General features: G+C 48.1%; 1 protein-coding gene across 2 annotated transcripts in view; it reads right to left on the reverse strand.

Moving 5' to 3' along the window:
* The window catches only part of CATSPERD (cation channel sperm associated auxiliary subunit delta), a 40,648-nt gene extending 26,002 nt beyond the window's left edge, over positions 1–14,646 (reverse strand). Inside the window, exons 1-7 of one of the 2 annotated variants that reach the window (XM_006177596.3) lie at positions 14,275–14,646; positions 12,457–12,511; positions 11,492–11,568; positions 6,213–6,285; positions 5,379–5,493; positions 3,192–3,259; positions 1,959–2,072 (exon numbers count right to left, since the gene is read on the reverse strand). In XM_006177596.3, coding sequence (XP_006177658.1) covers positions 1,959–2,072; positions 3,192–3,259; positions 5,379–5,493; positions 6,213–6,285; positions 11,492–11,568; positions 12,457–12,511; positions 14,275–14,348 — 576 coding nt within the window. In that variant the 5' untranslated portion in view covers positions 14,349–14,646. The remainder of the gene's footprint in view (positions 1–1,958; positions 2,073–3,191; positions 3,260–5,378; positions 5,494–6,212; positions 6,286–11,491; positions 11,569–12,456; positions 12,512–14,274) is intronic. The other variant, XM_032465823.1, reaches the window with a different exon arrangement.
* Positions 14,647–14,897: the final 251 nt, after the last annotated feature.

Genomic DNA, 14,897 nt, shown 5'->3' on the forward strand with positions numbered 1-14,897 from the left:
GCCCTCTCCTGGGCTGCAGACTTCTTGGTGGGTCCTCACATGGAGGAAGCGGGTGAGCCAGCTCCCTGGGGCCTCTTTTAGAAGGGCACTAACCCCGTTCCTGGGGGCTCCAGCCTCAGGACCTAAGCACCTCCCAGAGGCCCCGCCTCCTAACACGGTCACATCAGGCATTAGGATTTCAACATATGCATTTTGGGGGGACACAGTGTGATGCTATTTGGAGGTGGGGATCTTTGTGTAGTGACTAGGTTTACATGTGGTCAGGAGGGTGGGCCCTCATGATGGGATTAGTGCCCTTACAAGAAGAGACACCAGAGGGCGCTTTCTTGCTCCCTCTCCCCCTCCCTCCCATCTGAGGACACAGTAAGGAGGGGGCCGTCTGCAAGACAGCAAAGGAGCCCTCACCAGGAACGAAATCAGCTAGCACCTTGATCTTGAACTTCCCAGAAATCAACATGTGTTGCTTCAGTCACCAGTTTGCGGGATCTGCTGTGGCAGCCCGAGCACACTAAGACGTCCTGTCAGCCTGTCCCGACTAGCACAGGCGGCCAGGCATCATGGCGGCCCGCCCGTCACCCCGCCACCAGTCACCCCCATGCCTCCTCCCCTGCCGAGAGAACGCAGAGGGGCCTCCATCTCAGGGGATGAGTGGTCACTGCTCTGGACCACACTTAGGAGTCTCAGCCCCTTGGCCACGGGCCCTCGGGCTCCAGGACTTAACCCAGCCATCCTGGATCTCCGCCTGCAGACGGCAGACTGTGGGGCTTCTCTGCCTCCATGACCGTGTGGGCCAGTTCTTATCGCCTGTCTCCTCTTCTGTATGTTTATATCTCTATCTCTGCGAGTAGTTTTGTTTCTCTGGAGAACCCTAAAACCATTGGGGATTTTAGTGACGATGGCTTTCGACTGAGCAAAGACATTAAGTCTGGGTCCTTCTAGACCTAGTTTCAAATGAAACAATGTGGCTGCTTAGATTCTGGGCTTCGTTGGGCCTCCTGGGCAGGGCCGAGAAACCAGTCTGGGGGTGTGATCAGAACTTGAGGGCAGAGTGGACTCTCTCTGCCTCCCTTTGGACCATCTTCCTAAGTGTCTGGGGGGATGAAGCCATTCTCTGCATCGGGACAAAACGCCGCCATCCTCTTAGCTACCCAAGGATCCTATCTTCTAAGCTGTTCAAACCCCAGCTCTGCCAAGCTGTGTGGCCTTGGCAAGGCCCTGCACCTCTCTGAGCCTTCGGCCCTGTATTGGTTTCCTAGGGCTGCTATAACAAAGTACCACACACCCAGTGGCTTAAAACAGCAGGGCTGTGATGCCACAGGTGTGGAGGCTGGAGGTCTGAAGTCAGGGGGTCAGCGGGGTTGGTTCCTTCCGGAAGCTCTGAGGAAGTAAGCCGGTCATTCCTCTCTTCTGGTTCCTCTCCAACCCTGCCTCCGTCTTCCTGTGGCCTTCTTCTCCGTGTGACCCTCTCCTGTCCTCTCTTCTTACCAGGACGCCAGGTGCTGGTTTTAGAACCCACCCTGACCCGGGATGACCTCATCTTAGCTAATGATATCTGCAAAGACCCTGTTTCTAAGGACAGTCACGTTCTGAGGTTCGGGGTGGACACAGGTTTTGCGGGCGACACACGTTCAACCCCATGCAGTTCTCTCATCTGTAAAGCGGGGATGATGGTGGTTCCTGACGTACAGCCCTTTGGGTGGGCGTGGGGTTGCGTGTTGTGAGTCACGTGCGGCCTGTGCTGTGGCACCAGCTCTCCCCCTAAGCAGGGCTGTGTCTTTCCTCACATCCCAAGCTCCTGAGCCAGCTGCTCTGACCTGGAATTTTCCCCTACCCTCCTAGCTGGCTGGATTCTTCAAGAGAGAAACGTCCTTGCTCGCCACAGACAGCTAATTACTCCTACCGCACAGGGTACTTTTTTGTTGTTGTTGTTGTTGACTTTCTTACCAGGTTGAACATACCTGCCTTTCGTGGGCATACTTCTGAAATACGTATCCCTGGGTGTTTGAGAAATAGATATTGGTCTGAGATATCTGATCTCCACGCAAATAAGCAAAAACCGAGTTGCTTACATCCTGGAAGAACACACACATAGAATGGTCTCTTTAAAAGGAGACAGAGGGCGAGGGGGGTGGCTGGGGAGATGTTCTTAAAGTAGACAAATAAGGTCTGGAAGTCGAATGCACAGCACAGTGATTGCAGACAGCAATACTGTATTATAAACTCCAAAGCTGCTAAGAAACTAAGTCTTAATTGTTCCCACAACAAAAAGAAATGATAAGTGTGTGACATGGTATGGTGGTGATCGTACTGCTGTACATAAGTCTATCTAATCAACACGCTGAACACCTTAAATTTACACAGTGTGGCGTGTCAATTATACCTCTGTTTTTAAAAGAGGGGGCAGACGCCAGTGATCACACTTCTGGGCATTTATCCCAGACAAGTGAAAACTTATGTCCAGACAAAAGCCTGCCCATGAATGTCTATAGCAGCCTTATTTGTAACAGCCAAAAAGTGGAAACAACCCACTTCTGGTTCGGCCACACCTTGGAAAACTCCTCAAAAAGGAACAGACTGGATGTACGCGCAACAAATCAGGCAAGTCTCCAAAGAATTTTGCTGGGACAAGCTAGTCCCCAGAGCTTTCGTATGGTGTGGTCCCACTCATATAACATTCTTGAAATGATAAAATTAGAGAGATGGAAAACAGGTTCGTGGTTGCCAGGGTCAGGGCAGTGCCGGGAGACGTGGAAAGAGCTCTGGGGTGATGGAACAGTTGGGTATTCTGCCCTCAGTCGCCATTGCCTGACTTGACACAGTTGTACCCATGTCAATTTCCTGTCTGTATCATATTGCGCTTGTGTAAGATGTAACCACTGGGGGGAACTCGGTGAGGGATACGTGGCACTCTTATTTTTTCAACTTCCTGTACATCTACAATTATTTCAAGATACCAGGTTAAAAAAAAAAAAAAGAAGATAGATGGATACACTCACAGTGTGTCGGCCACCTGATCTAACAGTAGCTCCGGGGCCCCGCCCATATCTCAGGTCCTGTCCTGAGCCCAGGGCAGTGCACCGCCCGAGTCCATCTCAGCCCCAGCCCTCGAGGCGTAACTGCCCTTATTTCCATTCATAATTACCTCTGCTCAGAGCAGAGTGGACAAACGAGACAGGACACGTGGTACTCACCGCGCAAAAGGAATTTCCACTGTAACAACAGTTGTCACCAGAAATGTGGGAAACAGGGTGCTCTATACCTGAAAGGAAAGAGAACTAAAATGCCCTCCGAGCTCACTGCAGGTTCAGGGGGGAGGTTAGAGCAGGGCTTCTCGCCGTCCGCGCTGACATCTGGGCCCAGACTGTCCTGGGCACCGCGGGATGTTTTACAGCATCCCTGCTTCTGCTGACTGCCTTACCTTATTGAATCACTTATGCAATGACTTATTTAACTGGTGGCACTCTTCTCCAGTCTTGACAACTAAAAAATGTCTCCAGACATTGCTAAGTGTCATCTCGGGGTGAGGGGAGAATTATTCCTGATTGAGAACCACTGGTTTTGCAGAAACTCTTTTAGGATTCTGCCAACATTGCAGGAAGAGTGCCCTTCTCTTAGTGAGGCATTCTTTGATTCTGTTTTAAAAGAAGCTTCAACTCCAAAGAAAATATACATGTGGCTGACAAGCTCAATATCACTAATCATCAGGGAAATGCAGCGCAAAACCACAGTGAGGTGCCTCCCGCCCACTAGGATGGCTACCACGAAACAGAAAATGAGTGTTGGTGACGCCTGGAACCCTGGTGCACTGCTGGTGCGAATGTAAAATGGAACGAAAGTAGAATGACCACATGATCCAGGAATTCCACTTCTGGGTATATACCCCCACAAACATGAAAAGCATGGTCTCCAGGAGACATTTGTATATGGATGTTCAAACCAGCATGATCTATAATAGCTAAAACATGCAAGCAGCCTGAGTGTCCATTGACAACTGAATAGATTTTTTTATATGTGGTCCATTCACCCCAATGGAATATTATGCAGCCTTAAAAGGGAGGAATTCTGACACCTGCTACAACACGGACGAACCTTGAGGACATGATGCTCAGTGAAACAAGCTGGCCATAAAAGGACAAATACTGAATGATCCCGTTTATTTGAGGTCCCCAGAGAAGTCACATTCATAGAGACAGAAAGTAAAATTGGGGGCGCAGGGGCTGGAGAAGGGGTATGGGGAGTTCACTCTTTGGATTCTATTAAACTGATGGAGAGAAGAGAAAAGACAGAGACCAGAATGACTTACATTACAGGGAGACCTGATGGTTCCTCAGTAAGTTAAATACAGAGTTTCCATCTGACCCAGCAATTCCACCCCTAGGTATCTGCCCAAGAGAACTGGAAACATGTGTCCAAACAAATACTTGTACACAAATGCTCACAGCAGCACTATTCGCACTGGCCCGTAATCTTTCATCACAACGAATACACATGAAACAAAACGACAGCAAATTGCCAGATGGTTATCTACCAACTCAGTGGTTTTTGACCGAGGGGATTTTGACCTGTGGGGGACACTGGGTGATGTCTGGGGACATCTGTGGTTGTAATGACTGGGGGTCTCCTGGCATTGAGTGGGTGGAGGCCGGGGAGGCTACTCCACACCCCACGGTGCCCAGGATGGCCCTGGAGAGGATGACCTAGTCCTGATGTCAGCAGGACAGGGGTTAAGAAACCTCGTACTGACTCCTTTCTCACTTTGATGAGCCCCTGGTGATTACCTGTCCTCCCTCCCCCTTCTCCTCGTGTCCTGGAAAAGAGGGGCCGTCCTTCCTCTTTTCTAGGGAACAACATCTCCCTTGTCTTCACTTGGCCCCATCTCTGTCTCCTCCACCAGGGTTCGCTTCTCTCTCTCCTTAAAGCTAGTCTTCTCCACTGTCCCCACCCCTGATGCGACATACGTAGGACTATGTCACCCCCCAGCCTTGCCGCCAGGCACCCAGGACTCATCTCTGCGGCACCCCTGTCCTCCCCGTCCTCCCCTCCATCACAGCTCCTGCTGACGCACCTTGTGTGCTCCGACCAGAGCAGGGCTTTGTGGCTTGTCACCACGATCCCAGGTGGAAACACTCAGTTCCCACCCTGTGGGAAGGGGATTCAGGCCAATTTTTATTTCAATTTTAAATGACGATGGAATGGCCAGTGGCTGACATCCAAGTAGCAGTATCGTCTGTACTTCTGAGAATAATAATCTTTTCTCTGGTGTTGGCTATGCAAAATAAAACACACACACACACACACACACACACACACACACACACAGCAAGGGAAGGAGGGAGAGAGAGAGGCAGAGAGGGAGAGGGAGAGAGGGAGAGACATACCTTTTGATGCATTCCAGGAATTGGCTTCATAGTCATAAATGTAGACTTCTTGGTTCACGACTAACAGCAATACCGAACCAGCAAAATGTGCTGACGTTACTTCTGGCGTGCTAACCTACGTATGCGACAGACGGCACGATATCAATCCGGGCACCTTTTCGGACATCGATGCAGAAGGCAGTGCTTCTAGATATGCATCCGAGAAACGCTTATGCCAGCAAGAGTTGTCTGGTTCCTAGATACTGGAAACTATGCATCCTGGGGACCAGCGAGAAGTAGAACTGGGAGGTTAAAGTTGGCGCCCTCGGACACCTAAGTTCGCTGCATCCCCTTCTCCCATCTGAAAACCTCCTCTGAGGATACAGTCTAAAGCACAGATGACGGATGAGGAGCAGAACCAATAAAGGCATCACTTGGGAGAGAAACTGGTATTTTAACAGATGGCCCTGCAGTAGCATAGGTGTTAACCGTCAAATTTCTCAAGACAGTTACTGAGGGGGTACAGGTTTTTCTGTTGGGGTTCAGGACTACTTAGGGAGGCCCTGACATCAGTGCATGTAGTCTATTTATTTATAACACACAACAGTTATAAGGAGCACTTGCAACAATTCTGGTTCTTTTTTCAGGGGAAAAAAAGCTCCTATTTTGGGAGTAAGGGCAGAATAGAACCAACCCTTCTTTTGGCTTAGAATTTGCTCAGTGTCTTTAAGAGGCACATCATAAAAGAAGCCCCCAAACCAACAGGAACAGACCGGTGTGGCATTCCCGAACTGTATCTAATCCTAAGTATTATTCACGTCAAGCATCCTGCGGGTCATTGGGCAAAACAACCACCTGCAGTGCCTCAGGGATGGAGAGTGGAAGGAGGCTGCTCTCGAAGTTGTCTCTTGTCAGGAAAGCTTGTCTCCTGAAATAAACAATAAAAGAGTTCAGTCAGGACAGTTTCACACAAGAAAAGAAAAAGACAGTGGCAGGCAGTCTAAAACTGTTCCATTCAAACAAAATTCCTTTCTTAGCAAGGAGCCATCGTGCATCTGTCTGTCTGTCTGTCTGTCTATCTATCTGTCTATTTACCATCTGTCTATTTTTGCATGAGTAAACCTCTAAAGCCCGGATATTTGATATCTTGAAATAATAATATTATTTCAAAAGCATGATCACATCAAAAATAAAATGATACAAAGTGTACATTAAGTGACTGTTTTGCTCAGGATGAACTTCAGTTTTGTCTTTTTAAAATATTTCTATTGCTCTGATCCCGCTAAAGTAAAGGAATGTGTATATAAGAAAGAAGCAATGTGTTCCCTCACGCAGGAGACCTTTAAGAAGCAAAAGCCCAGCCGTGGACACGGTATACCGCTTCCTTATCCAGGTCTCCCGTCCCTTTAGCAGGAGAGTTTTATGGTTTTAGACAAAAAGGAGTTCCTGAGTTAATTCTCATGTATCGTAAAGTTTTTGCTGCTATTGTGAATGGCACCCCTCACAAGTGCCTTTTATAAGTGGTCATGGCTAGTTCACAGGAGAGCTGTTGATGTTTTTTCATGTCAGTCTTGCGTTTGGCCATCTTGATGCAATCAGTTATTACTTCTGCTAGTGGGTACTCATAGACTTGGCAGACGTTGTCTCTTTCAATCTAATTGTGCTTTATATTTCATATCTTTGTCTTGTCGTATTGATGGGGTGGGACTACTGATAGGAAGTTGAAATGAGAGTGATACGGTTTTCTCAGTTATTTTTACTTTTATATTGTCTCTTTTACATGGTTAAATACTGTCCGCACAGATTCTGTTGACATCAAAACCAGCAAAACATTGGGGAAGGGAGGAACTCTGAAGCATGAACTAGGGGATATTATTTTGTCTATCTATTTTTGGTTTTGTTTCTATTTTAGAACCTGTCAGTGAAGTGAGATTTCCAAAAAAAAGTTTCCTGAACCATTGCAAGATTTTCACCTACTTTGACCTTAAAAAAAAACAAAACCTCTGATTCACTCATTCATTTGGCACACATTTATTGAATACCAGGCTCTAGGGACACAAAGATAACCAAACATAGGCTCTTCTCATAAGAACCGCTCTACTTCACTAGGAAAAAAGTATACAAAGAAGGAAGTTTGGGGTTGAAATACATATATAATGATCACTTTTCCAGGAAGCACAGCTGTCAGAAACCTAGTTAAAAATCCAGAACTTAAAAAAAGAAAAAAGAACCCAGAAGTAAGTAAAACAAGCTTCGAACGTGCAAAGTGCAAAATCAACACCATACTGTTAGTAGACTCCAGGTCAAATACTTCACTGATATTCTCTCCTTTAAATTTTATGTGGTCTGGTTTTAGACACAATTTTAAAACAGTAAATTAGAGAATGAGTGGTGGACTCCCATGCCAGTCTCTGCAAGCACTGGCATGCTGACAGCCACACAACGTGATGGCTGTCAGCAAGGGAGAGAAAAGAAGAATGCTTTCAGAATTAGATGTATCACGGTGTTATAGCAAAAGAGGACAGCCAGCCCAAAGGGTGAGGGTTACCGGCATCAGCCTCTCCACTACTTGGAAAACTCGAATGGCTGCCTGTCTCCTAAAGGATCAAGGGTGAAGCTTCTGAACCACCTACAGGGAGATCCGCTATCTGAACTCTATCCATCTCCCTACTCCAGGGCTTCTCACCCCAGCACTAGGGACGTTGGGTTCAGACCATTGTCTTGTAGGGAGCTGTCCTGGGCACTGCAGGAGGTTGAGCAGCATCCCTGGCCTCCACTAGATGGCAGTAGCATGCCCCAGGCATGACAACCACAAATGCCCCGCTGTGTTGCCCAGCCTCCCCTGGGGGGGTGCAGAATTGTCCCCAGTTGAGAACTACTGCCCCTGGCTCATGTCTCACCACACTGGACTTCTGTTTTACACTCCAACATCACATGCCATATTGTGTCTTTTGTTCATGCCATCTGGTACTGCCTATTTCCTCCAAAGCCAACTCCCATTCATCCTGTGTGGTACTCAGCCTTTACGCTGGAAGACAGGAAGTCTAACTCTTAGCTAAGTAGAGCTCTGTGCCCTTCTCCAGGCTGATACCCCATTGTTCCTCCTCAGTTAAGTGCCCTTGACTCAGTTCAGTGCTTTCCAGACCTTCTCCACCCACTTATCCTAATAAGCTGAAATCCTACCTGGGCTAAACCACCTAACTCGGCTCAGGTGCCTCTTCCTCCATGCAACCTTCCTTGATTTCCCCACAACCCCTCTTCCTCTGAGCCACCATTCTTGTAACCCTATCTCCCTCCAGTGCTGCCTCCTGGTCTCTCACTGGACCACACCTCAGCTTCTCACTTGTGTCCTCCTTCAGTCTCACCTCTCTGCCTCCTGTTTTCCAACCAGAAGTCAGTGGTCCTTCAAAAGAGAAGTCAGATCATGTCCCTCCCCTGTCTAATCGCTGGTGGCTTCCCACGAGAGTTAAGCTGAAATTCAGATTCATCACCATAGCTGACAAAGCCCCACGTGATGACACTTTGATGTCTCCCTTCACACTTTACTCTCCATCATGGTGCTTGAGCTGTTCTCCCAACAATCAGACAAGGTCCTGCCTCAGGGCCTTTGCATATGCTGTCCCTGCTTCGAAGAATGCTCTTCCCCTTGACTGCAGGGGGACAAAGGCCTAGGGCAGGGTATGCATTGGGAACATAAACAAGTTATCATTGTAGGTTAACTTCCTGGAAGTGAGATCTTTGTCTGAGAACATGCATTGAACATTTTGACAGATTCTGCCAAACCGTCCTCCATAGAAGAGAGACCCACTTAGCCTCATCCTCCTTTGCCCTCATCCTCGCCAACACAGTGGGTGAGAAGTGGTATCTTATAACTTTATTACGCATTAGTTTCTTATTTCCAGAAGCTGTTGGAGTCCAGTGCTCTCTGATTCCAGTGTGTTCTGGGAATGAGGTGCCATTTAAGTGTTTTGCTCCACATGAGAGGTCCAGCAAACTTTTTCTGTCAATGGCCAGATAGGAAATATTTTAGGGGCCTCTGTCTTCACCCATTCATCTCTGTGAATGGTGCAATCACATAAAGGAATGGATGTGGTCATGTGCCAATGAAACTTTATTTAGAGACAAGGAAATGTGAATTTCACATCATTTTTCAAGTGTTGCAAAATCCTAAGTCTTCTTTTGAATTGTTTTCAAGTGTATAAAGATATAAAGACCATTCTTAGCCCACTGGGCTGTAGACAAACAGACCACAGAGCCTTCTGCAGTGAGGGAGAAGCCCTGTTTCCGAGCTGTCCAACACGGCAGCTGCTGGCCACACTGAGGGCTTGAAATGCGGTTGGTTTGACTGTAGATTTTTCTCTGTATTTCATTTCACTTAAAAATATTTAATTTTTAAAATTATGGTAAAATCCACATAACTTAAAATATATCTTTCACCATTTATTTTAATTGTGCTAAAATACACATTTAAACCATTTTGAAGTGCACAGTTCAGTGGCATTAAGCACACTCACACTGTCGTGCAACCTTCCCACCGTCCATCTCCAGAACTTTCTCATCTTCCCAAACTAAGACTCTGTCCCCATGAAGCATTCACTCCCCCTTCCCCTCCCTCAGCCCCTGACACCTACCACCAGCTTTCTGTTTCTGGATTTGACTCCTCTAGGGACCTCCTAGGGGTGGAATCAGACAGTATTTGTCCTTCTGTGACTGACTTTTTTCACTGAGCATCATGTCCTCAAGGTTCGTCCATGTTGCAGTGAGTGTCAAAGTTTCCTGCGTTTTTAGGGCTGAATGATATTCCATTGTATGGATGGACCACATTTTATTTATCCATTCACTGGTCAAAGGAAATTTTAAATGTAAATAGCCACATGTGGCTAGGGGGATTTGATAGGGCAGCCCAGTCTGAAGGAATGACACAGGAGTCAAGTCTTTTCATTTGAGATGCTTCTGCTGTGGAAGTCCTCACCCTGTTCTGGGCCAGCCTCCACCCTGGTCCCAGGAAGACCTGTCTCCTTCTCCGTGGTCACCCGCTCTCCCCAGGCCCATCCAGTCAGCCTCCAGACTCTGCCTCCCTAGCTGCTCAGTCTCTGTAGTGACCTCCCTCCTTTTTCTGTCTGGGCTTGTGGAGAGAGTAACATGAGCTTTGGCTCTCCATATCCCCACTTTCTCTTCCATCCTCCCATCGCCTCCAGGGGCTGCTTACCCACTCACGGGCCCTGGCTCCTCTGTGATGGCCTCCTCTTCAGCTCTGGCCTCTCTCTTTCTCTTCCCTCACCTGCTGCAGAAAATCGATATTCCCCAGGGTTGCTGACCGCTAAACAGGTGATTCCTGGGAGGTCGCAAGCTCCCCACCCCATGAACGACCAGTTTCCGTCTCCGGTCTTAGGTGTCATTGGTGTCCTGCAAGAATCAAGTCATCCCCAGCCGCCGCCCCATCCCTGTTCTCTCCACTGGAAACGTGGGAGCCGCTGTAAACTGCGTGCTCGCCTCCCTTCCGCCAGCAAGTCCTGCTGAGTCTGCCTCCTTCTTCTCCATGTGGCCTTTCCTTCTGTTGAGGTTTTATAACGTTGTGTTGTTTTGGGGTTTTTTTGGCCTGGGTTTTCAGAAATCCTCCTAAACACAAACCGTGTAGCCCTAAATCCTCCAATGCCGTTAGGATGAGGGATACCCACTTTGGTATGCTGCATGGATCTAGTTTTTTAGCTTTGCACCCTGACAATCCCAAGTGCATGAGGTTTCCACTCCTCTGAATGTTCTGCTCCATGGCCATTCATATTTGGTTCTCCCTTTCTCCATGGTGAACTCCTATTCATGTTTCAAAGCCCAGTTTGGGCATCAATTCCCCAAGAGAAACTTTCTAGGCATTTTCTCCTCAGATTCCCCCATAAGCATTTATAGTAAGTATCTATGACAGGTGGTACCATGCTATACTGTCATTATTTTAGTGACTTGTTGGTCTCTTCACCTCTCTTCCTCCAGCCTCTACCCCAACTGTGGACTCCCTGTAGACCAGCACCTAGCAGCTCAGGACCAAGTTGTCTTTCATAATGTTGACTAAATGAAGGAATGAGGGCAAATATAATGTTTTAATAGAAAAGAAGGTAACAATACCTAAAATGGTCACTTACCCTAGATACAGGGCTATGTTTTTCTTGCAAGGATGTTTAATCAAGCGAGTTGTCGCAGATGAAAAATACAGGAGGTCCTAGAGAGAGAGAGTCATAAAACCTTCATCAAATCAGTAGTAATAATTACCTGGCAAAAACCATTTCCTAACGTGCAACACTGAAAATGTAAATGTAAAAAAAAAAAAAGAAAATGTAAAAGTGAAATCTAAATTAGGCAGGTGGGTTACATCTAATTTTCCTGTTTTGATGTCATCCCTTGGTCATGTCAGAGGTCACCAATGGGGGAAGCTGGGTGAGGGGACCTGGGACATCTCTGCACTGTTTTGCAGCATGCTGTGAATCTATAATTATGTCAAAATTAAAAGTTTAGAGAGATTCCCAGGATAATTATACACGTCACATCTCATTCTTGTCTCTGTTATGTATTTCCAGGTTATTTGTTATTTGAAAGAGAGGCCAGAGGACAAAAATCATAAAGCTCGCGTTAGAAACCAGTCACTTGATTTAGAAATGCTGACACCACTTCTGAAATAACGCAACATCAATAGGAAACACATTTGAGATGACAAAATAGTTTTTTCTTCTTGTATTTATAGGCACACGTGGGGTAAAAGGAAATTTTCTCCTACACTACGTCATGTAAACAAAGTAAGGGTTTGCTTTCTCTGTCCCTCTGCATTTAAAACCTTCTATCAGATAGAACGCTAGATAAAAACTCAGGTGAACTGAGTCCTAAACCCAGAGCCCTCTCCTGGCTTTGCTGAGGTTCTGTGGTCTCTCTCGACCAGTTTTTTAGTGACATGGGAAAGATTATCGCCTACTTCAAAAGGCAATGGTAAGGATTAGATTAAGTCATGGTCTATGCCTGCCACAACACTGACACCCAAGCAAGACTAGAAAAGGTTCCTTGTTATCCAGCAATTAGATGAAAGTGAAGCGTGAATGTTAAATATGGACCCACATACCCCTTGAATTTTCTGTCCATCGTGAAATATCTTTCCTGTCCTCACCGTCTGCATGCTAGAGGTAAGAGACGAGAAAACACCTGTCAATGTTTGTTGAGTATTCCGCAGGACTCCTGCCGGGTTGTGTCTGGGTTAACAGTGCAGCATGTTCTTGAAGCTTCTAGACTTACGGGAGCCCCCGGAAAATCTGATGAAAACGTGGTCCCTCCTTTCCTGAAACAAACTTATTTATATGCAGAAATGGACATATTCCCGAGAGCTCTTTAAGGCTCACTTGCAGACCCCAGTTTAGGAAGATTTTCTTTTTTCTTTTCTTTTTTCCCAATCTTGGTTCTCAGTCTTGGATGTGTGCCAACCCTGGGGGCTTGGTAAACTGTAGATCACTGAGCCCCACTTCTGAGCCTCTGATTCAGTAGATCCAGGGAACTGCAGTTCTAACAAATTCCCGAGTGATGCTGATGTGGCTGGCCCAGGGCCATGCTTTGAGAACCAGTGTGGGCAAAGGGGAGAATTGGATGTAACCAGTCTTTTCAGATTTTAGGACATATCCTGACAGTAAATCTCACTGGAAAACCCTACTCCTGACTTCCCTGTTAAAGGCGAGTGTGTCTTTAATTTCGTTGAGTCTGTTTTCACATTCAACAAGTAAGGTTAAGGAACCACTACACCATGAACCTTGTCCTTAAGATCAAACGAGGCACACCAGAAGCACACATTAGCTATTTCATCGGCAAACAGGACCCTGCTCACTCCAGGCAGGACTTCCCTGAGGGCAGGACCTGGGCTTTAGCATCTGCCCAGCCCCCACAGCACCTCGTGTACACTCTTTACTAATCTAACACTTACTGAAATCTAAAAATTTTATGCGCAAGGAGTGAATAAGAGAAACACTCTATACCCTCATGGAGAGACTATCCCAGTGACAGCAAGAGACAAGAAAACATTTGTGAAAAGAGTAATGGAAGTTAGTGATGATGGGGAAAAGCAGCTATGGGGAGGAGGGAGGCTTTAAATAAGGAAGTGTACTATTTCAGTCGGATCTGGGTGATGAGGAAGAAGTAGTGGGGAAAAGCTGGAAGCAAAGTGTTCCAGGAAGGAGTACCAAACGCCAAGTCTCCCCCCGTCCCCAAGGCTGGCCCGCGTTTGGCATATTCAAGGGACATGTGGCTGGAGCAGTGATTCAGGGGTGGGCAGGGGCCACATCAGTGGTTGTCACATCCCGAGGGGACCCTTGGCAATACCTAGAGACATGTGATTGATGGGCAGGGCTGCGGAAGGAGGTACTACTGGCATCTAGTGGGTGGAGGCCAGGGATACTGCTCCACACTCGATAATATGCATGATGGCTCCACCCCAGAATGATCTGGCCCCAAATGTCAGCAGCGCTAATGACGAACCGTGGGCCAGATCATTCGAGGAAATGGAAGGCTGCGCAACGTAACTGGGTTTTATTCTGAATGCCACAGAGAACCAGGGGAGGGGAATGACGAGGTCACACTCGTCTATAAACAATCCCTCCGGCCAGGATCAACAGGAGGGCACGGACTAGCGTGGTGGAGGTGGCCTGAAAGGGTCGGAATCGGACCAAAGTTTTTAAATGGTGATGAGAGGACTTGGTGATGTGCTGCAGGGGTCGGGGGGAAGGTGAGAGAAAGGGCGGGTATCAAGTTCGCTTCCTAGAGGAGTAAACTTGGAAACCTCAAATAAGATTGCGGGGCGGGACGTCTTTCCTGCATCCCACCCAAGCCTCCGCTCAGGGATGAGCCCGCCCGCTCCCCAAACCCTGGGGGCACCCTAGCCAAGGGAAAACGGCCCCACCGGCACAGCGGCTGAGCTCTGGCCAGCGGGCAGAGCCGCAAGGTAGTCGCCACCACCATCACGAACACTAGCATCTCGCTCTGGCCGCCGCCGCCTACCCACAGCCTCTCAACTGCTGTTGCGAGGCCCTTCACAGTCTGGGCATGCGCAAACTGGAGCCTGCGTCTACGCACGTCCGCCACGGAGCCTGGGCATGCGCATCTCGTTCCCCGCGAAGCCCGAATCCGTCCAGCTCAACAGGCCCCTCCATCGCCTGGGCATGCGCAGACGATCGCCCGTGGGCTGTCTAGTTTGAGCATGCACTTAGCATCTCCCAGGAAGCCCGAATCCGCCAACCAGAGCTTGAGGATGCGCACGCCACCCAAGTGCTTGGACCGGTATGCCCACATGTTCCCAAAGCTGCGCTTGCAGCCGCAGCTCCTCTCTTTCTAGGGACCGTCGTGCGTGCCCACAGCCTTCCAGGCGCGCTAGCTAGGAGGCCGGAATAGATGGACGGGACAAAGAAGCTCAAACGCTTTGTTCTTCTCCGTGTAGGCCCCGCCTCCACTCTTCCAAGTCCCGCCCCCGCAGCTGTCCGTTCCGGGCCACGCCCCCCGCGGGCACCTAGGCACGCGCCCTCTGTC

This window comes from Camelus ferus, chromosome 22, assembly GCF_009834535.1.
Source record: "Camelus ferus isolate YT-003-E chromosome 22, BCGSAC_Cfer_1.0, whole genome shotgun sequence".
In the NCBI taxonomy this organism is placed as follows: domain Eukaryota; kingdom Metazoa; phylum Chordata; class Mammalia; order Artiodactyla; family Camelidae; genus Camelus; species Camelus ferus.